Source organism: Megalops cyprinoides, chromosome 5 (genome assembly GCF_013368585.1).
Source record: "Megalops cyprinoides isolate fMegCyp1 chromosome 5, fMegCyp1.pri, whole genome shotgun sequence".
NCBI classification, from domain to species: domain Eukaryota; kingdom Metazoa; phylum Chordata; class Actinopteri; order Elopiformes; family Megalopidae; genus Megalops; species Megalops cyprinoides.
This window is the reverse complement of record NC_050587.1, coordinates 20422532-20439824: the sequence shown is the minus strand read 5'-3', so window position 1 is coordinate 20439824 and position 17293 is coordinate 20422532. Positions and strand designations below refer to the sequence as shown.

The window sequence follows — 17293 nt, the reverse complement described above, 5'->3', positions numbered from 1 at the left end:
CAGGTCAATAGAGACACAGAGGTGTCTATTGGAGATACCCAAGGTACAATGCTGTGCCTTGTAAAAGAGCAGGGAGAAAATATTTGAGTGCACAGGGCATTTTGGACAGGAGCAATACACAGTTTATAACCTGTGCTTTGACAGGGACAGAGTGCCTTGGATTTCTACCGTCACAGAGGAATATGATATACAATCATTTGATAAGTGACAATGCCCAGAAACAACCACTTTTTTGAAGGCAGAAACCCTTCATAAATCTGCCCTCAGAATGGCTCGACTTGCCTGTTAACATCTTTGCCGTCATTGCTTTGACAGAAATATAGAGTTGCTGTGGCACATCACTTGGTTTGATGTAGTCCAATTCTACCCCAACCATTTTAATCAATAAAAATTGTCACTTTTTAGTTTAACACACACACACACACACACACACACACACACACACACACACACACATATATATATATATATATATATATATATATATATATATATATATATATATATATATATATATATAGAGAGAGAGAGAGAGAGAGAGAGAGCTTGATTTGCAGTGAGCAAAACACAGCATCCTGGGATAGCCATTTGTTACCTGATCAGGTTTGGAAAAAACTGGCTTAACCTATAGTAATATATAAAAGCATAAGTGATAATATAAAAGCAGAACAGCACAGTGTGTGTGTGTGTGTGTGTGCGCGCGTGCTCATTTGTGAATGTGTGTGTAAATGTGTGTGAAGTCTTGACATTTTTTCCAAGGTACAACAACTGTTTCCCACTCAATGGATTGGAACCCACAATTCAGAACTCAAAGTCCAGCACTCTAACGGTTGCATAATAAGGTCATCATGCATATCATGTCAGTGTTCCCTAGAGGCAGGCCCTATCTCCTTGAGAAGGTTGCAAGCTTGATACTAAACAGGACCAGTCCCACTTTGGTCCTCTGCAAGGTATTTAACATCAGTTGCTTCAGAAAAATATCTGGCTTTATGAATAGATAATGTGCTATGTAATCTATGCATGTAACCCTTGACAAGCACATTTTTCAATAAAGTATATGTTGCATTGTAGTGCACAGAGAACATGCTGATACCTCACATCACACAAACCACATCCTCACAATGGTGCTGTGTTTACTAAAGACTGACTGCCTCAGCTAAATCAGACACTTGGAACAATCCCATCATAAGAACTCCTATCAAAATTAACAATGCGTCTGTCTGTGATTGTCCCTTGTTGATATCCCAGTTGAACCATTGCCAAGCACCGAAGTCTACATTTGCTTAGAAAATAACTTCAAAACCAATCCTGATTTTCCTTAATATTTCCCCCATGTTCAAACAGTACAATAATAAGACCGAAACTATATTGTTCTATATTGCTGTTATACTCATTTGAAATTTTGAAGCCTTTTTCTGTAGTCTATAGGAATATTTTAGTGCAAACTTGTTATTTTATATAGCTGGTAATGCATCCATATTGCTTGGAAATGACAAATAAATCATTTTAATTTAGAATGATTCATTGATATTATGTGGTAGATACCCTTATCTGGATGGGCAAATAGCAGAATCAAATAGCAAATGAGCTAGTGCAATATAAGCTATAAAACACAGCAACCTACAACTAAATTTCAATGAAAATCTTCATCTATCACCTTAATCTAAGTTTACAAAGTACATTTAGGTGAAAGTCCATTTCCAAATCCTATGCAACCTGTCAAACTTAAACTAACCTGTGGCAAGAAGACAGGAATGGTGATGGCCAGACAAGAACAAAACTGTTTGGCCAGCAGCTGTTTTTTTCCCCACTCTGGGGCTACAGCAGATAGCAAAACAGCAACAGAATAGGTTCAGTCAACCCCCCCCCAAACAGAATTTGAGTGGACAGTACAGAAAGCAAAGGCCCATTATAGGAACCAACTGGAGTGCAAGCTGAGCAGGACAGTAAAAGGGCAGTAAAATGGGGTATGACAGCGTCTGAAACAGATAAAGGATTGTAAGAGTAAAAATGTAGCTCTGGACAATGTCTCTGAACTCCCAGACACATTAAAGTTGAGTTTTATCGCAGATTTGACATGTAGCACCCTCAGCAAAGTGCTACTATATCACTAGAACCCTCTCCCCTACCCTTCATCATTCACAAACACGAGATTAGTAACATAGTCCATAAGCAAAATGGAAGGGGTCACTTCAAGAGACTAAGGTCTTGTTTTGAATCTGCAGCCATTATACCTGTGCCAAAGAAATCTAATGCAGCATCCATAAATGATTACAGCCAGCGGCTTTGACGTCAGATATTACAAAGGTGTTTGATTGCCTCGTGTGCCGGTATCTGTATATGACTAGAAAAGTATTAGTTTGCATACAAGGCCAACAAGTCTGTTGAGGACACAGTCTTTCTGTGGGCTCATTCCATTCTATCTTCCATCTGACAGTGCAGAGAGGCCACAATGACATGTGCCAGGGTCTTGGTCATGGATTACAGCTCATCTTTTAATACAGTTACGGTGCCCATGTTTAGCATATCTCAAGATGCAATGGTTTTTATCAGTTTTATAGGGTAAGAGTGATTTAGGACAAGAGTGATTTAGCTTCAGCAATTACTGTATGGTTTGGTAACCTAACATTGTTTGAAGAGAAACAGCTAGAAAGAATGGTCCACACAACTTCTAAATTAGCAGGCTATACTTTACCATACTTGGTCTCCATATATCCAACCCGTTTAAGACAAAAAGCTCTGAACATCACAGGTGACCACTCTCATATACTTTTTCTCCATTTGAGCCCCTCCCTTCAAGGAGAAGGCTCAGTTTTATCAAAGCTAGGACTGCACATTTCCACAAAAGGGCTTACCCTGAGGCCATCCAGTCCCTAAATTCAAAGTGAACTATTTAACGTTATATGCACTTTCTATAGAGACAGTCAATGCCATTTGTACTATGCTGTTTTTGTCTTTTACTGTTGGATAGGTTTTTTGTTCTGTCTATTGATTTTATATGTCTCCATTTTAATGAGCGAACCAAATGAGATTCCTAACAGCCGAACAGATGATGTGACTTTGAATTTGAATTTAATTTGAACTTGAGCGTACATTCAGCTTGGTTCAGGTATTGTTGATTTTTGAGAAACACACACATTTATTGATGGTGCTTATTTATAGTCAATAACGATTCCAACAGGGAAAGCAGGTTACTGCACACATTATTTGGTGCTTTTCCACTTATGTACGATAATAGCCAAGAATAGCCTAAATATAGCCTACAGCATCACCTTGATAATGTTGTGGGCCATTGCTACTTTGTGACCTTGATTTCTTTTGTAAAGAAGAGATTTGAACCTGAGGAGACAGCTAAATCTACAAGTCACAAATCTTATCCCCTAACCTAAAACATCCTTGAGACAAGTGGATATTATTATTATTTTATGTGTTACCCAAGGAGAAGAATCCAAAGTTTGGATGCACTTAATCAGCATCAGCTGTGCAGGTGCACGTCAGAGAGGCTACTGATGCCCCAAGTCCTGAAGCCCTGTGGGGGGACAGACAGACACAAAAAATGTGGCAGCAGTCCTCTGCATTTCTGCCCTAACCCTTTACATGAGTCACACACACAAACAACACAAAACTTATTCTCAAGTGTGAGCGACTCCTTTTCCTATGTTCTGTGAGTCTCCACCTTCTTATGTAGAAGTCTTCATGATCTTGAACTGCAACAGGTTGTGTACCCATCCATCCCCATATATTTTATTGACTATTTATTTAGCAGACAGCCCTATGCAGATCAAGTTTCTATTCATTCATTCATATTCATTTATATCATTTATTTGCACAGCTGGGTGTTTTATGAAGCTGTTCAGACTATACAACAGTTCTACCTAGGAATCAAATCTTAGGGTTCACAAAACATGGATCTCACTGCAAGACTGTAAAACCACTTGTCTTGATTCAAAGGGAGCAAAAAGTCTCAATCCTAGAGTTCTAACGAACAGTCTCCGAGAAATACACTTCTTTTGGGGGAGAATAACTGTTTTTTCTGGCCTTTCTACGTTAATGTTCTTAATGATCTAGTTGTGTTTGTGGGTAAAATATAATGTGAACTACAAATATCTGTGAAAAAGTTATCACACACAATGAGAAAAAAGAGAAGTTGGCCGTGTTGACGTTAATGCTTAGAGTAAAGATAAGAATGGCATATTTCTAACAAATAGCCTAGATCAATTCAAATTTGATTCATTCATGAAACAGAAGATAAATAATAGAGGCCTACTCCATGTGCTATGTCTGAATTTCATCCAGGTTCTTTTCAAGCCAAGGTTTCCAGCAAAGCCATATCAATGGGTTTATTCTTCATAGCAGGCATGCAAATTCATGATTTGCGCCACACTGGGTTTCCTGCTTTGAAAATATTTTTATGACAGTACCTGTATATGAACAGTAGATGGCAGTAAGTATGCATAAATACTGAAATATAAGGTAGTTAATACAACTAGTTTTACAGCTGTCTCCAAAGTTAATAAAATTTCATGTTTTTATATCACAATAAATCCTTAGAACATCTGTCATGAATGGATCACTGAGATTTCAATATGGGCATGTGCAGGTGTGTGTGTGTGTGTGCGTGTGTGTGTGTGTGTGTGTGTGTGTGTGTGTGTGTGTGTGTGTGTGTGTGTGTTTGTGTTAAAACCATCTGTTCTTATGCATTTCCCTTGCAAATAGATAACAATAACCAAAGCAGCAAATTAATGATATAAAAATGGTAATCACACCACTATTCTATTTTTTAGTCGGCAACAGCCCCTACTCAAAACAACTAGAATAACAGGGGTGAGAGCAGGATAGGCCTTGTAGAGAGTACAGCCATCTTGCAACAGAATCACAATCAACAAAAAAGGGAGTCATTTTCAATCATGTCAAAAATTATAAAATCTCTCCACACTTGGGACCTGGTCAAAAATGAAAGCTAAAAATAATCCATGATCATTTCTATTTTAGTTTAGCTCATTTTGAGCCAGGCAATATAGTTTGAATGTAGTTTTCAATGGTTCACTTAAATTGGTGTTTATTTCAGTTTATTTCAGTTTTCAAAAGTGACACACCACTTCCTGCAGGGCCTTGTAGTTAGGTTTGCCAGTCTTTAACTCATGACATATTTAATACATTAATTGATTATTGTTCTTACTGTGTTCCATGATATACTTAAGGCCCTTGACATCTTATTATAACCCTCTCCTGATCTGTATCTTTCAACAGTTCAATCCCAGAGATTTTGTTCCCTATTTGTTTCCTTACATTGAAATTTACATTTACATTTATTCATTTGGCAGACACTTTTATCTAAGACTTGCAAGTGAGAGAGCAGAGTACAGCACAAGCAAAAGCTGTACAGGGGGTCACAGTAATAGAAGTGCTGAATGACTATGTTTCAGTGGTTGGCCAGACAAGGTACAAGGTACAAGCCAGCTGCTAAGTGCTTTTAAGTGCTTTAAACCATTAAAATTATTATTATTTTTTTTTTAAGGAAAATGTTCTAAGAAACAGGGAAACCTGCTGAGAAAACCTACAGAAGCAGCTGATGTTATCCTAAACTAATCAGTACCACTTCATTTGGTCATAGGTGAAATCAGTTAGCTTTGGGCTTGATGTGGATGGTGAATGGTTAGACCTGAGGAAAATTACAACTCCCATTATTAAGGGTGCATAAATCTATGCAACCAAGGTGTTTTAGTTTTGAAATTTTAAATTGATATTCAGAAATGTGTTGCCTTTTTACTTTGATGTTGTGAGTTACTGTGTCTAAATGAAAGTGGAAAATATATTATTTAATGGGTTTTCATTTCAGGCCTCAAAACAATAAAAACAAGAAATTTTGAAAGAGTGTGCAGACTTTCTAGATCCACTGTATGAGACATGAAAAAAAAATGTTTTCTTGTAAATATCCACAAGAGGCTTGTATTCTTTGCATTGTAACTACATGGCAATGTATGTAAGGATATTAATGTAGACATTCTGGGTTCATCTCATCACAAGACGCATATGTAATGAACACAATACGAATAAGTGAATGCTTTCTTTCATCAGGCACAATACAGTTTTCCATACATGATCAGCAGCCATGTTCTGAATTGTTTCAGTAGGTCTCATTGAAGATGCCAAAGGTGTTTATTTTTTTTTAGGTCGCATTAGCTGTATGTGCTATTGCTTTATAAACCACATACACATAAGTAGTTAAACTGCCTTCTACTGTATTCGTGTGAATCCAAGCACGAACGCTAGAGGTCGGTTTTACTACGTCAAAAATGCCAACCACCTTAAACTTCGTGACTGAACTCCGAAAGCGAGACGCCAATATGACGGTGTAAGCAGCAGGCTGAAAGACAAACAAACGAATAAATAAATAAATAAATAAATAAATAAATAAATAAATAAGCAAACTAACTAACTTTGAAAAGAAAGAAATAACTAATAAATGAATACGAATAACATTAAAAGAATACAGAATTTATACAATGCGCTTCAAATGAATCATTTGAAATTAAGGTAACCTTATCCGTTTTATTTCTGGTTCCTACCATAAAACAATGAAAATTGTGAGTGAAATGAATGAATGGATAAAGGAAAATGTGAAATTTCGCTAGTGAACAGTTAGCAATTATTGTACCCTCCACTAGATGACGCTCTTAGTGCTGTAATCAGTGTGTACTCAGCAAAATATTTTTCCTCGCGAGGGGGAGGTAGAAGTTCGGACCTACGTTCTGCAGCGTGTCCAGCCGTATATAATACTTTCTTTAGGTGGCAACAAATGCATGAAATCATAGGGTGCTGTAAACATATCCACTACAACATCAAAGCGCCATCGATGGCTCCTAACTCGCTTGCTTTTGCTATCTTCAGAATTGCATGAAATCGGTCGTGTAAAGCATGGTAATACCAAAGATGAGGGTAAGGAGTGGTGGTCGAAATTTCGGGATAATCTTAATACAGACGTATGTCTGTATTATGATTATCGCAAAATTCTTCCGTATTTTATAACTCCGAGTATTCAAACATTTCTGCTTTTCGATTTGCCGTTTATAATGTCTCAATAGGAATCAATTTGTGAATAACACTGAGGCTCAGCTCAGCTCTGTTGTGACTTGCTATTCAGTTTTTGATGTTAGTTGGAGGCTTTTTTACTTAAACGACCCAGTATAGAAGGTTTACTTGCTGGACTGATGAAAAATAAACATGTCGCCTTGTCATTATACATTTACAAGGTTTAGGGTAAAGATACATCCTGCATGCAGGCAAACCTACATACAGCTCTATCAGCTGTTCGTGCATGCTTCTCATCTGGCGTCGAGCCCAGAACGAAAACTCCCCCTCTGTTCTAGAAGGCGGAAGGAGAGGACGGCTGAAATGCTTTGCACATGCTCAGTGCAGTTGTTTTTCATAGAATCCTCGCTTAAAACGAACCGAGGAACAAGCGCAGCCTGTCTTTGTACAGAGACCGTAGCGCGACCTGGTGTGAGATAACAGCATCGCGCTGTTACTTAGCCTTGAGATCTCAATGAACTGTTTGCGAAGAATGCACTGATCCTGCCTGCAGCCTTTTTGCAGGGCAGAGGCACCGATCAGTGTTTAAAGATCACATTTGATTTCTTATGAGATCTTCATTTTCATATACTTTTAATACTGTTTTTAAATAATTTCGTACAACCATGGTGCTAGGAAAGGTGAAAAGCTTCACCGTGAGCTACGACTGTCTCAATGACAGCAACATCCCCCTTTTCTCAAGTGGGGATTCGGTCTCAGGAAGGGTGATCATTGAAGTCACTGGAGAAATCCGTGTGAAATCTCTCAAAATTCACGCAAAAGGATTTGCAAAAGTTCGTTGGACTGAATCACGCAATGCTGGATCCAACACTGCCTATACTCAAAATTACACAGAAGAAGTGGAATACTTAAACCATAGAGACATCTTAATTGGACATGAAAGAGGTAAGGGGATAACCACATTTTGTGCCGTTTATCTCAAAGAAATGTACCTGTCTGGAGCAAGCTTGCTAGCTGTACAAGTCTTAAGCCACAGGCTATCCATAGGTGATGCTCTATGTGTTTTTGAGTATGCGCGCTGTCAAGCAGCAATTGGCTTTAGCGTGTATTTAGTTGACCAAAATACTACTGAACATACTGTTGGAATGTTTAACAGTTTATGCATTTCTAGGTCTGGTGTGCTGTAATTTTAGCACAGCTCTATGACTCATATTAGTCCTGAACTCACTGACTTGTAGCCAATGTGTTGAAGTGTAATCTAATGAGTACCTGTAGTTTTACAGACCATTTGTATAAATCATTGGCTTTTTCGCTTACAAAGTCATAGTGTATCTAAGTTAACGCACTGGTCTGGTTAACAAGGCTGCTCTACCTGACAAACCATGAAATCACTTGCTTTATGAATCAAAAGGAACACAGCGCAGTGAAAGGAACTAGCTAACCTTGTTCAAACAAGTATTATACACTTTAATTTTAAGTGAAATTTGTGCAGTGTCGTGGGGGTTGCTATAAAACCAAGTCATTCATTCATTAACTTTAATATTAAGTTGAAATTTCTCTAACAAACCAGCTAACTGGCAAGATACGACGGGTTTGCCTTTAAGATCAGACGATGCGGCAAAAGTAAAATGTTACAAATTCATCATAATTAGTCACGTAAATGATAACACTAAATCGTAAACGATTAAAGTGGTTATACATTTCGTATTTCCCGATTTCTTTGTTAAATTGTGGTCCAGAAACACATTTTCAAAGATGATTTCCTTAAGTTTCCACCCTTTGTTAAAAGCGGTTCAATCCTGTTCAGAAACTGGATGTGGAGGAGGAGGGGGGTGCGGGGGCTCGCCTTTCTGTTCCCGGATTGGTTGAAGTCCTCGTGTGTCTTCAATGACCTCATACCTTTGCAGAAAGTGACTGGTAGAGCACGCAACTTTGTATTTGACCTGTCACTGGAATATTGAAGTCAACAACTTCCTGCAATTCGTGACGAATATTTGCTCCGTTGTTTCACCTACCGTTTAATGAAAGTATTCACATTTGCTTCCCGGATCACTTTGAAAGTAGTTACATGGAGAGATCATTTGCTCTAATGTCTAAATCTGTGGGATCTCGCAATGGTGTTATGAGTACTAAAAGTCATAACGAGAAATTTACTGTTATGATTTGGGCTCGGAAATACAATGTGCTATTTTGATACTGCCACTTACAATTTGCCGCGCAAGAACCCACTGGCAAGAAAAATATTGAAGACTTCACGTTCAAGTTCTGCACCCCTCACCCAAACTTGCTTTCTTATTCATGCTAAATAAATTGACTGAGCTGGTTCTTTTTAGCCTGTTGCCTAGCTGTATTTTCAACTGATAAGTTTTTTTTTTGAAAATAGGGAGAAGTAAGTGAAAAGATAAATGCTTCTAACATTTGATCATTCGATGTAATCGCTGTCCTAGGCTATTGTATTTAACATAAGAAAGATGTATTTTTTGATTGAAAAGGAGTAATGCCTCTAGTTTGTTTTACGCTTAAGGAAAACTGTTTTGTAGATAAGTCTCCTTACACGCTTCAAAGCTGCATGCCTCTGGTGTAAGTTTGCCCCAACTGATTAGTGCTATCGCTGATATTTAATTGTATTCCGTTTTCTTTTTTAAGGATTTTTTTTTTTTTTTTTTGGCGTCAATAAATGTCTGCCGTAATTATGTGCACAGTTCTGTAATAAAATTCAACGCTCAATAAAGGTGAAATCAATTTAACTGCTTTCTTGTCTGTGTCTTCTTTTTACCTCTGAATTGTCTCTGTCTATATGCAATACTAAGCGATGACAATTTGTTCCTTACTTGCACCGTCACTTCAGTCCATCCTGCAGTACTCGCACCATTCATTTAGTGGGCTGTCCCGAGGAGGAAACAGGTTAGGTTGCACAGACTGAATGCCGCACAGTGTAATGTATGCATACGAAAGCCCGGCTGGGGGAGGCTGCTCGCTCCGGTTTAGTCCGGTCCTCTCCTGCTCGAGTCTGCCTGTGATTGGCAGCTCGGCACTTGTTTACCACATTTCCGCTGCTTGTAATGGTATAGGGAGTGCTGAGGTGGCAGGAAAATAAAATCGTGTAAAATAATACACGGCATACCCAAGCTTATGAAAACGAGCAATTATTTATTGCATATTGGGTGTGCATGATTTTAAGTCTTTGCTGCTCCAGAGGGAGGTTTTTTTTTTGTAGGGTAAGAAATGGAAGAAGGAAGAAACGGATCTCGTGAACATGTTTAATTTTTGAAACTGCCATTGTAGACCGCTGTTTCACCTCTCACAAAACAATAAATATGCTGTTTTTTGTTGTTGTTCTTTTTGTGTCTGCTTTCATGATTGTGTTCTTTTGAAATAGTGTTATAATCATAATCACAAGGCAAACAAGTGCAGCATTATAATGGGGTGTTTATTGAAATGGAATAAAGGAACTTGTTTGCAAGGTTCTCCCCTCCCCCCTTTTTGTGTCTTCTAAAGGTGGAGGCTTCTCTGTTGAATTTACTTTCATTGGTTGAATATGAATGAAAGCCTTGGTATTTTTAAAGGAAAAACAATGATGGTGCTCTGCTTTGAGTGCTCTGTTGTGTGACGAAGTGTCCTTTTTCTTTCTGTTTCTCTGAAATTGCAGGCAGTCTTGTCTTGTAAGATGTTTACTGTGTAATATGCATTTGTGTTCTCGGGGTTATTTCAGCAAACAATGAAATATTCTCTTTTTTTGTATGTGTTCTTTTTTATTTATTTAGGGAGCTTCACAAAGCATTTGCCAGGTATGGTATACGTGTATTTGGAATATTGTTTTTTTCCTTTTTTTCAGATGAGGATAATTCAGAAGAGAGCCTCACTACTATCCAGTCAGGAAGACACGAGTATGCATTTAGTTTTGAGCTTCCACAAACGTGAGTACCTTTCATGTGCTGTCAAGTCACAAAGAACCTACTCCTTTAACACCAGTGTTTACTGAGCTGCCATTGTTCCATTGTGTTCAAATTAAAATATGTCAGTGCTGATGCCGTTCTGAAATATAGCAAGAGCATGATGCAGCAGGCCGACATGGAGATGTTTAATGAATAAAATTTCCTTTATTTGCCTTTTGTTTTCTGTCTTGCTGCGCACAGACCTCTAGCTACCTCCTTTGAAGGGAAGCATGGCAGCGTGAGGTACTGGGTGAAAGCGGAACTGCACCGGCCGTGGCTCCTCCCCATGAAAGTCAAGAAAGAGTTCACAGTCTTTGAACACATCGACATCAACACTCCTTTATTGCTGGTAAGAGTCGCAAAACTCGCTGTGGTGGCCATCACTGGCGCATTTTGGTCATCACCAGCTGCCAGCTCAGTGGCTATCCAGAGCATCCTGTCATTGCCAGTTTGCACAGAGAGTGGAGCTAGTAGAGTAAAGCCAGGTTGCACTGAATCACCCGATTTGCCATTTTTAGACTCTAGCAGTACTGACTGCTTGGTAAAGTTAAACAGATTTAGCTGAAAATGTGCTCCTTCAGTCTATCTTGCCTTTCAATTTTTAAGCCTATTAGCAGTCTCTTTGGTGGAAGTTATGCTTAGTTCTGTCTACTATTATGAATCCCACCCTTGATATTGTGTAGCCTTTTTGTCTTCCCTTTTTCACTGTTTCAAATCGAGGTCATGACCCACTGTTGTTTTTGAATCTGCTTAAGTATTGAAAGCACACCAACAAGTGTCTCCGAGGCATGACATTTTGGTGTACTTCTGAAATTCCGATCTTGGTGTCATTAATCCTAGTGTCTTCGTAAGTGTCTTGGATGTCCTCGGGTGCAGTACTGCTCTCGTCACTGTAACGGTGTTGCTGACATTCTTTAACTTTGACAAGCACAAGTTAAACAACTCTTCTAAAAAAATGCCCCTCAAGGAGGAGAAAAAGAACACATTGTAATAGAGCTTTTAGAGCATAGTATTTCATCCTTTAAAATGAAGATTTTTTTCCAATATTATGGAACAGGAGAGCTGACAGATTAATGGCTTTGGGAATATTTCGTATCTTTGATTGTTGACAACTGTTCCTTAGTGCCCCTCTAGCGGAAGGTGATCTGGGACCACAATCACTTTCAAAGGTAATTTGTTTCTTACTGTTTTTGTTTTGTGTTTGTTCTTTCGGCAGTCACCACAGGCGGGAACGAAAGACAAGACTTTGTGTTGCTGGTTCTGTACCTCAGGCCCCATCTCCTTAAGTGCCAAAATTGAAAGGAAGGGCTACACCCCAGGTAAGAAAACAACACAGGCAGTCCTCTTTGGTAGAATTACATTTGTTCTGCTGAGTGGGTATTAAATACTGGAGTAATACGCACATTGACTCTAGCAAGTCAGAGGATGCTGAAGGTTGCAAAATATAACATGTGGGCTTAGCTGATGGACATGGTGTCCCCTTTGCAGGAGAATCGATTCAGATCTTTGCCGAGATCGAAAACTGCTCATCCCGCATGGTTGTGCCAAAGGCGGCTGTCTACCAAACCCAGACCTTCTACGCCAAAGGGAAAATGAAGGAGGTCAAGCAACTCGTCGCCAACCTGCGGGGGGAGTCTCTATCATCTGGCAAAACAGAGACGTGGAACGGGAAGATGCTGAAGATCCCCCCGGTGTCGCCCTCCATCCTGGACTGCAGCATCATCCACGTGGAGTACTCCCTGATGGTGAGTTTCACCACACGGTCACACTACTTGATCAATACGATCATGAGTGGATGCGTGACATACTGTAAATGGACTCACTCTACATGAAAGACTGTATGGCCATTATTACAGTCGGGTAGAGGGTCATGCTCTGATATTACGTGCAGTTATACAGGTGGACACTTGTTGATGTCATTACTCATTAAGGTGAGAGGCTCAAGTTCCTGAAGAGCTCTTGTAACTTGCCCTGTGACCACTGAGGCCCAAGTACGCAAAGAGATCACCCAAGGTGCTCTGTGCAAACTTTGCTAATAGGATCAGCTTGGAGTGCCTGCTGAAATATAGGTCATAAAAACGTTAATAGCCTCCGTGCCGTGTGCTAATTAGTTCACTCTGAGCTTGCGTAACGAGAGGTTGACTTAAGGCTAACCCACAATCTAGCATCAAGCTTATGCCACATGTCAGTCAGAGAGGAGCGTAGGAGGGCATCTGCGGTGACCGTGTCCTAAGCATTTGTCTTCCTCCACCCTTGCAGGTATACGTGGACATCCCAGGAGCCATGAACCTGTCCCTCAACCTGCCGCTGGTCATCGGCACCATCCCCCTCCACCCGTTCGGCAGCCGCACCTCCTCCGTCAGCAGCCAGTGCAGCATGACAATGAACTGGCTGGGCCTGGCCCTGCCAGAGAGACCTGAAGGTATGCGGCATCGCCGGCTGTCATGGGCAGAACACAGAGCAAAATCATCTTCCCCAAACTTTCCCTCCAGTCTTTTATAAGACAGTCCTTGCTAGCCATACAGCAAACGGGCATAGCAAAGACTGTGAAGCGTGCGCTACTTGCAGTAAAACAAAATCATTTTTCAACTCTTCACTGATTCAGTTTGAGAAGAGGGCTTATCCCCTGTGTCATCCAAAAGCCTAAAGTTTTTTTTTTTCTTTTTTCTTAACATAATAGGGCAGAACCATGCTCATATCCCTTTCTCATTTTCAGCACCGCCAAGCTATGCAGAGATTGTCACTGAGGAGCGGGGAGTGGGCAACCTGGAGGTACCAGCAGCGCGGGATGACTTCGAGGGACCGCTCTTTGCCTATATCCATGAGTTCCGCTTCCAGCCCCCTCCACTCTACTCCGAGGTAAGAGAGTCCCCCAACACTGCATTGAACTGGAAAAAAATTAACAAGTTTTTTGTATTACGCAATGATGAGCAGTTTATCAAAGGGTTAATTCATTTAATTACAAAAGTCTATGCTATTTTCATGTATTAAGTGTTTCACATAAACATTGGTATGATATCACTGAGCCTCAGGTAAACTGTTGTAACCGGCCTGTTGTTTTTTTTTTCTTCTTCTTCTTCGATTCATCAGATCGATCCAAATCCAGATCAAGTTAACGGAACCGAAGAAGGGCGGCCCGACACCTGTCCCTCACGCTGAAGGAAACACAACTTGCTGCCCAGAGCAGTCGGGCGTCTTGTTTCATTTTCGTACAGTTTCTTTTTCCACAGCGGAATCCTCTCCTTCGCTGTGGACGAGAGAAAACAAAAGTAGAAACAAATGTCAAACGAGATGAGGTCGGAACCACCACCCCCCCCTTCCCTACACAGAGACCCGCAGGATGTCACAGGCAGTTCACTTCCTGTCTTACAGGTGGGGTAACCACAAATCCTACCGGCATGAGACACAGCAGACAGATGTAGAGACGCCGCAATTTTGCTTGCCTAGAGGTTTTTTTTTCCCCCTCAGCTTTTTCAAAACCTGTGGCACATAAATGACTCTGTTATGGAGCGAAACAGCCATGTGGAGAGTGGAGTGGAAAAGGTGGATGGAAAAAAAGATGATGTAACAAACTTCTGTGGTGCTTAGCAGAAGTCAGCAATGGAAACAAGGCTGGTGTCCTCCATGCCCCATGTTGGATTTTGCACATATAATTTGTTGCTTGTGTTGTGTTTTCCTTAAAAAAAAAAAACACTACTTTTTTTCTCCTTGCTACGCTTATGTGCAGGGCTAAGACTGCAGGCTATACTCCTAAACTCCTTTTCCGTACAACTCCATGAACAACGCAGAGAACAGGATCGAAGGAAAAGCAACTGATATGACCGGGTGAAATCTGTTCTGACCTTAGGGAAGCTGTTCATATCATTTTGTTCTGTTGTCCCCATTCTTGTTGTGGCATTTCCTTAATGCCAGGTAGCCTGTTGTCACGTTCCTCAGGCTCTCTGGACACTTGACACATTAGTGCAAGAGCGTGGCTTCCTTTTTTTTTTAACAATCTTTGTTCAAAAAGAAGTTGCCTTCTTGTCAACTTCTGCAAAGAGCACAGCAGCTCCTCAAGGGGAACAGCTGTGCAAACCAGTGGAATTAGGAGTACACTGAGAGAGTGGGAGGGGCTTGGTCAGATGGAAGTGGCTTCACGCTACAGACTCCCACCGCTCTTTGGCTTCCTGCTGATGCCCCAGAGCGCGGTGCTTTGTTACACGCTGCCTGAAGGCACTCCATCTCAGGTGGTCCCCTCGCTTGCCAAATGGCTGGAGGAAAGAAAAAATGCCCTTCTGTTTTGTTTCAGTTGCACTATTTGTAATGCCGAAAGAAAAGACAAACTAACAAAAAGAAGAGTCATGCACAAGCAAGGAGATGCAAGGCAGCTCATAGCGATGAGCAACAGTCCCGATTCGGCAGTGTGGTGTACGGGTCGGCAGTGTGGTGTAGCTGGCATTGAGTTGGGCTCATAATTGAACATTTGCTGGTTCGATTCCCCACTGGGGCACTGCTGTTGTACCTTTGGGCAAGGTACTTAACCCAAAATTGCCTCAGTAAATATCCAGCTAAATGGATAATATGTAGAAAACTCACCTATGTCAGTCCCTCTGAATAAGAGCGTCTGCTAAGTAATGTAATGATTCATCCCCACTGCTCCTGTGTGACCCTGTTTGCCATTTTTCTCCAGTCTAGTGCAGCGAGAAGGGCGAGAGTTTGACCGTAGCCAGAGATGTCAATTCTGTGGAAAGGCTATAAGGTAGCATCAAATCAAGCGATGATATACCACAATCCAGACTTCCCAGAACAAGAAGACAGGTGTGAATGAATGAGTAATACATTTGTTTCTGAACTCATTCAAAGGTGAAAAAAGAGAAGTCAGTTTCCAGATAAAGCAGGCCTCTCACCTGGATTAGCACTTTTGTATTACATAAATGGTGAAGGTCTTGCAAAAAAGAAATGGTAGACAAAAAAAATCTCATTAATCAAGCAGGGTTGAAAAGAAATGCATTTATTACCCAGATAAAGAGATGGGTATGATAAAAGTTTACAGTGATAAGCTAACTTGTGTGTGTGCGTGTGTGTGTGTATCTTGCTGAAAGTCAGCAAACTGCTAGAATCATATTGCTTGTAACAACCAACAGACTTGTGAAAAAAGTGATCTTATCATAGTGGCCTTGATGAAAACAAAATTACCTGATTATTATTTCTTTTGAAGAGGTTCTTAATACCACTGATGGCCAAGCTTGCTTTTTGTGTATTTGCTCTGTCTGCATATGAGACTTGTACTTTTCTAAGGGACAAAAGGGAAGAAAGGTTGTCCTTCAAAGCAAGAATTTAAAAATGATGATCCCTGAACGAGTCATTGTTTCACTTTCCCTGATGATGGGGGCAGTTGATAACCCCCAAGGGCATTTGTTGTTTGTTTTCTGGTCAAACAACTGCTTTGTTTTGTTGGTGTGTTTGTGTCAGACGTAGGGAACAATGGCTTTAGTTTTTCGGCAAACCCCACCCGAGAGTGCAAAAGTCAGTTAAAAATGAATTTGACCACTAAAGTGGTTACTTGGCACTGACTCTTTCCAATTTTACGTGTTTTGTTTAGCTTTTTTAATATTGTTTTTTGGTCTTGTTTTTTGACATGTGGTTAAGCTACAAAATGAAATGTAAAAGTTGAAGAAATACTTACGTTACTTTTTTTTTTTTTTCCATAGTTCGGAACATGGACTTGCATTGTCCAGAGTGGAAGCTAAATTCCTGACTTGCACGTCAGGAACAAAATATTTGGTGTTGAGTTGAGTTGGTTGAGTGGGGATCTGAAACATTTAGAAACAAAGTGCAATATTATTTGGATTTGATAAACAAACTGTTTTGTCACTGTTGGGTTGTATAGTTACTCATCAATGTTTTGTTTATTTTATATGTTTTTTTAGTTGAATGTTGATTGTGTGTAGACTCTGTTACGAGATGAGCACCTGTTCTGAATGATTTGTCTAGCTCTTCCTTGTGTTAAATAAACAAGGCTTTTTTGTTAGAATAATTGCACCATGTGTCTTTTTTCCTATGTTTTATGCAAAAATGGATTTGTTCACATTTATATTAGAAAATATTTTTCACATAAAATGAACAATTTCTTTAACTATTCTTAGACTATATCTATTAAATGTCATCCTGCATGTTACAAATCTGCAATTTAGACAACTGCCTTGGAGCAGTTACATAAAGCCAATTCTACAGAATGGTGTGGTGGGGCAGGGGGCACTTTCACGCAAATAATATGTGATATTTCTGCATTTTAGACCTCATGTCATGCCACGTCAAACTACGCTTCTACATGCAGAATCCAGGGT

The 17293-nt window shown here is 40.0% G+C and overlaps 1 protein-coding gene across 1 annotated transcript; it reads left to right on the top strand.

Moving 5' to 3' along the window:
- The first annotated feature begins 7488 nt into the window (after positions 1-7488).
- On the top strand, positions 7489-16961 carry arrdc3b (arrestin domain containing 3b). Its single transcript, XM_036528761.1, has 8 exons — positions 7489-7977; positions 10868-10949; positions 11169-11316; positions 12184-12286; positions 12456-12712; positions 13227-13389; positions 13684-13826; positions 14058-16961. Exons 1-8 carry the CDS (start codon positions 7698-7700, stop codon positions 14124-14126), a joined length of 1245 nt encoding a protein of 414 aa, XP_036384654.1. The 5' UTR covers positions 7489-7697; the 3' UTR covers positions 14127-16961.
- The last annotated feature ends 332 nt before the right edge of the window (positions 16962-17293 follow it).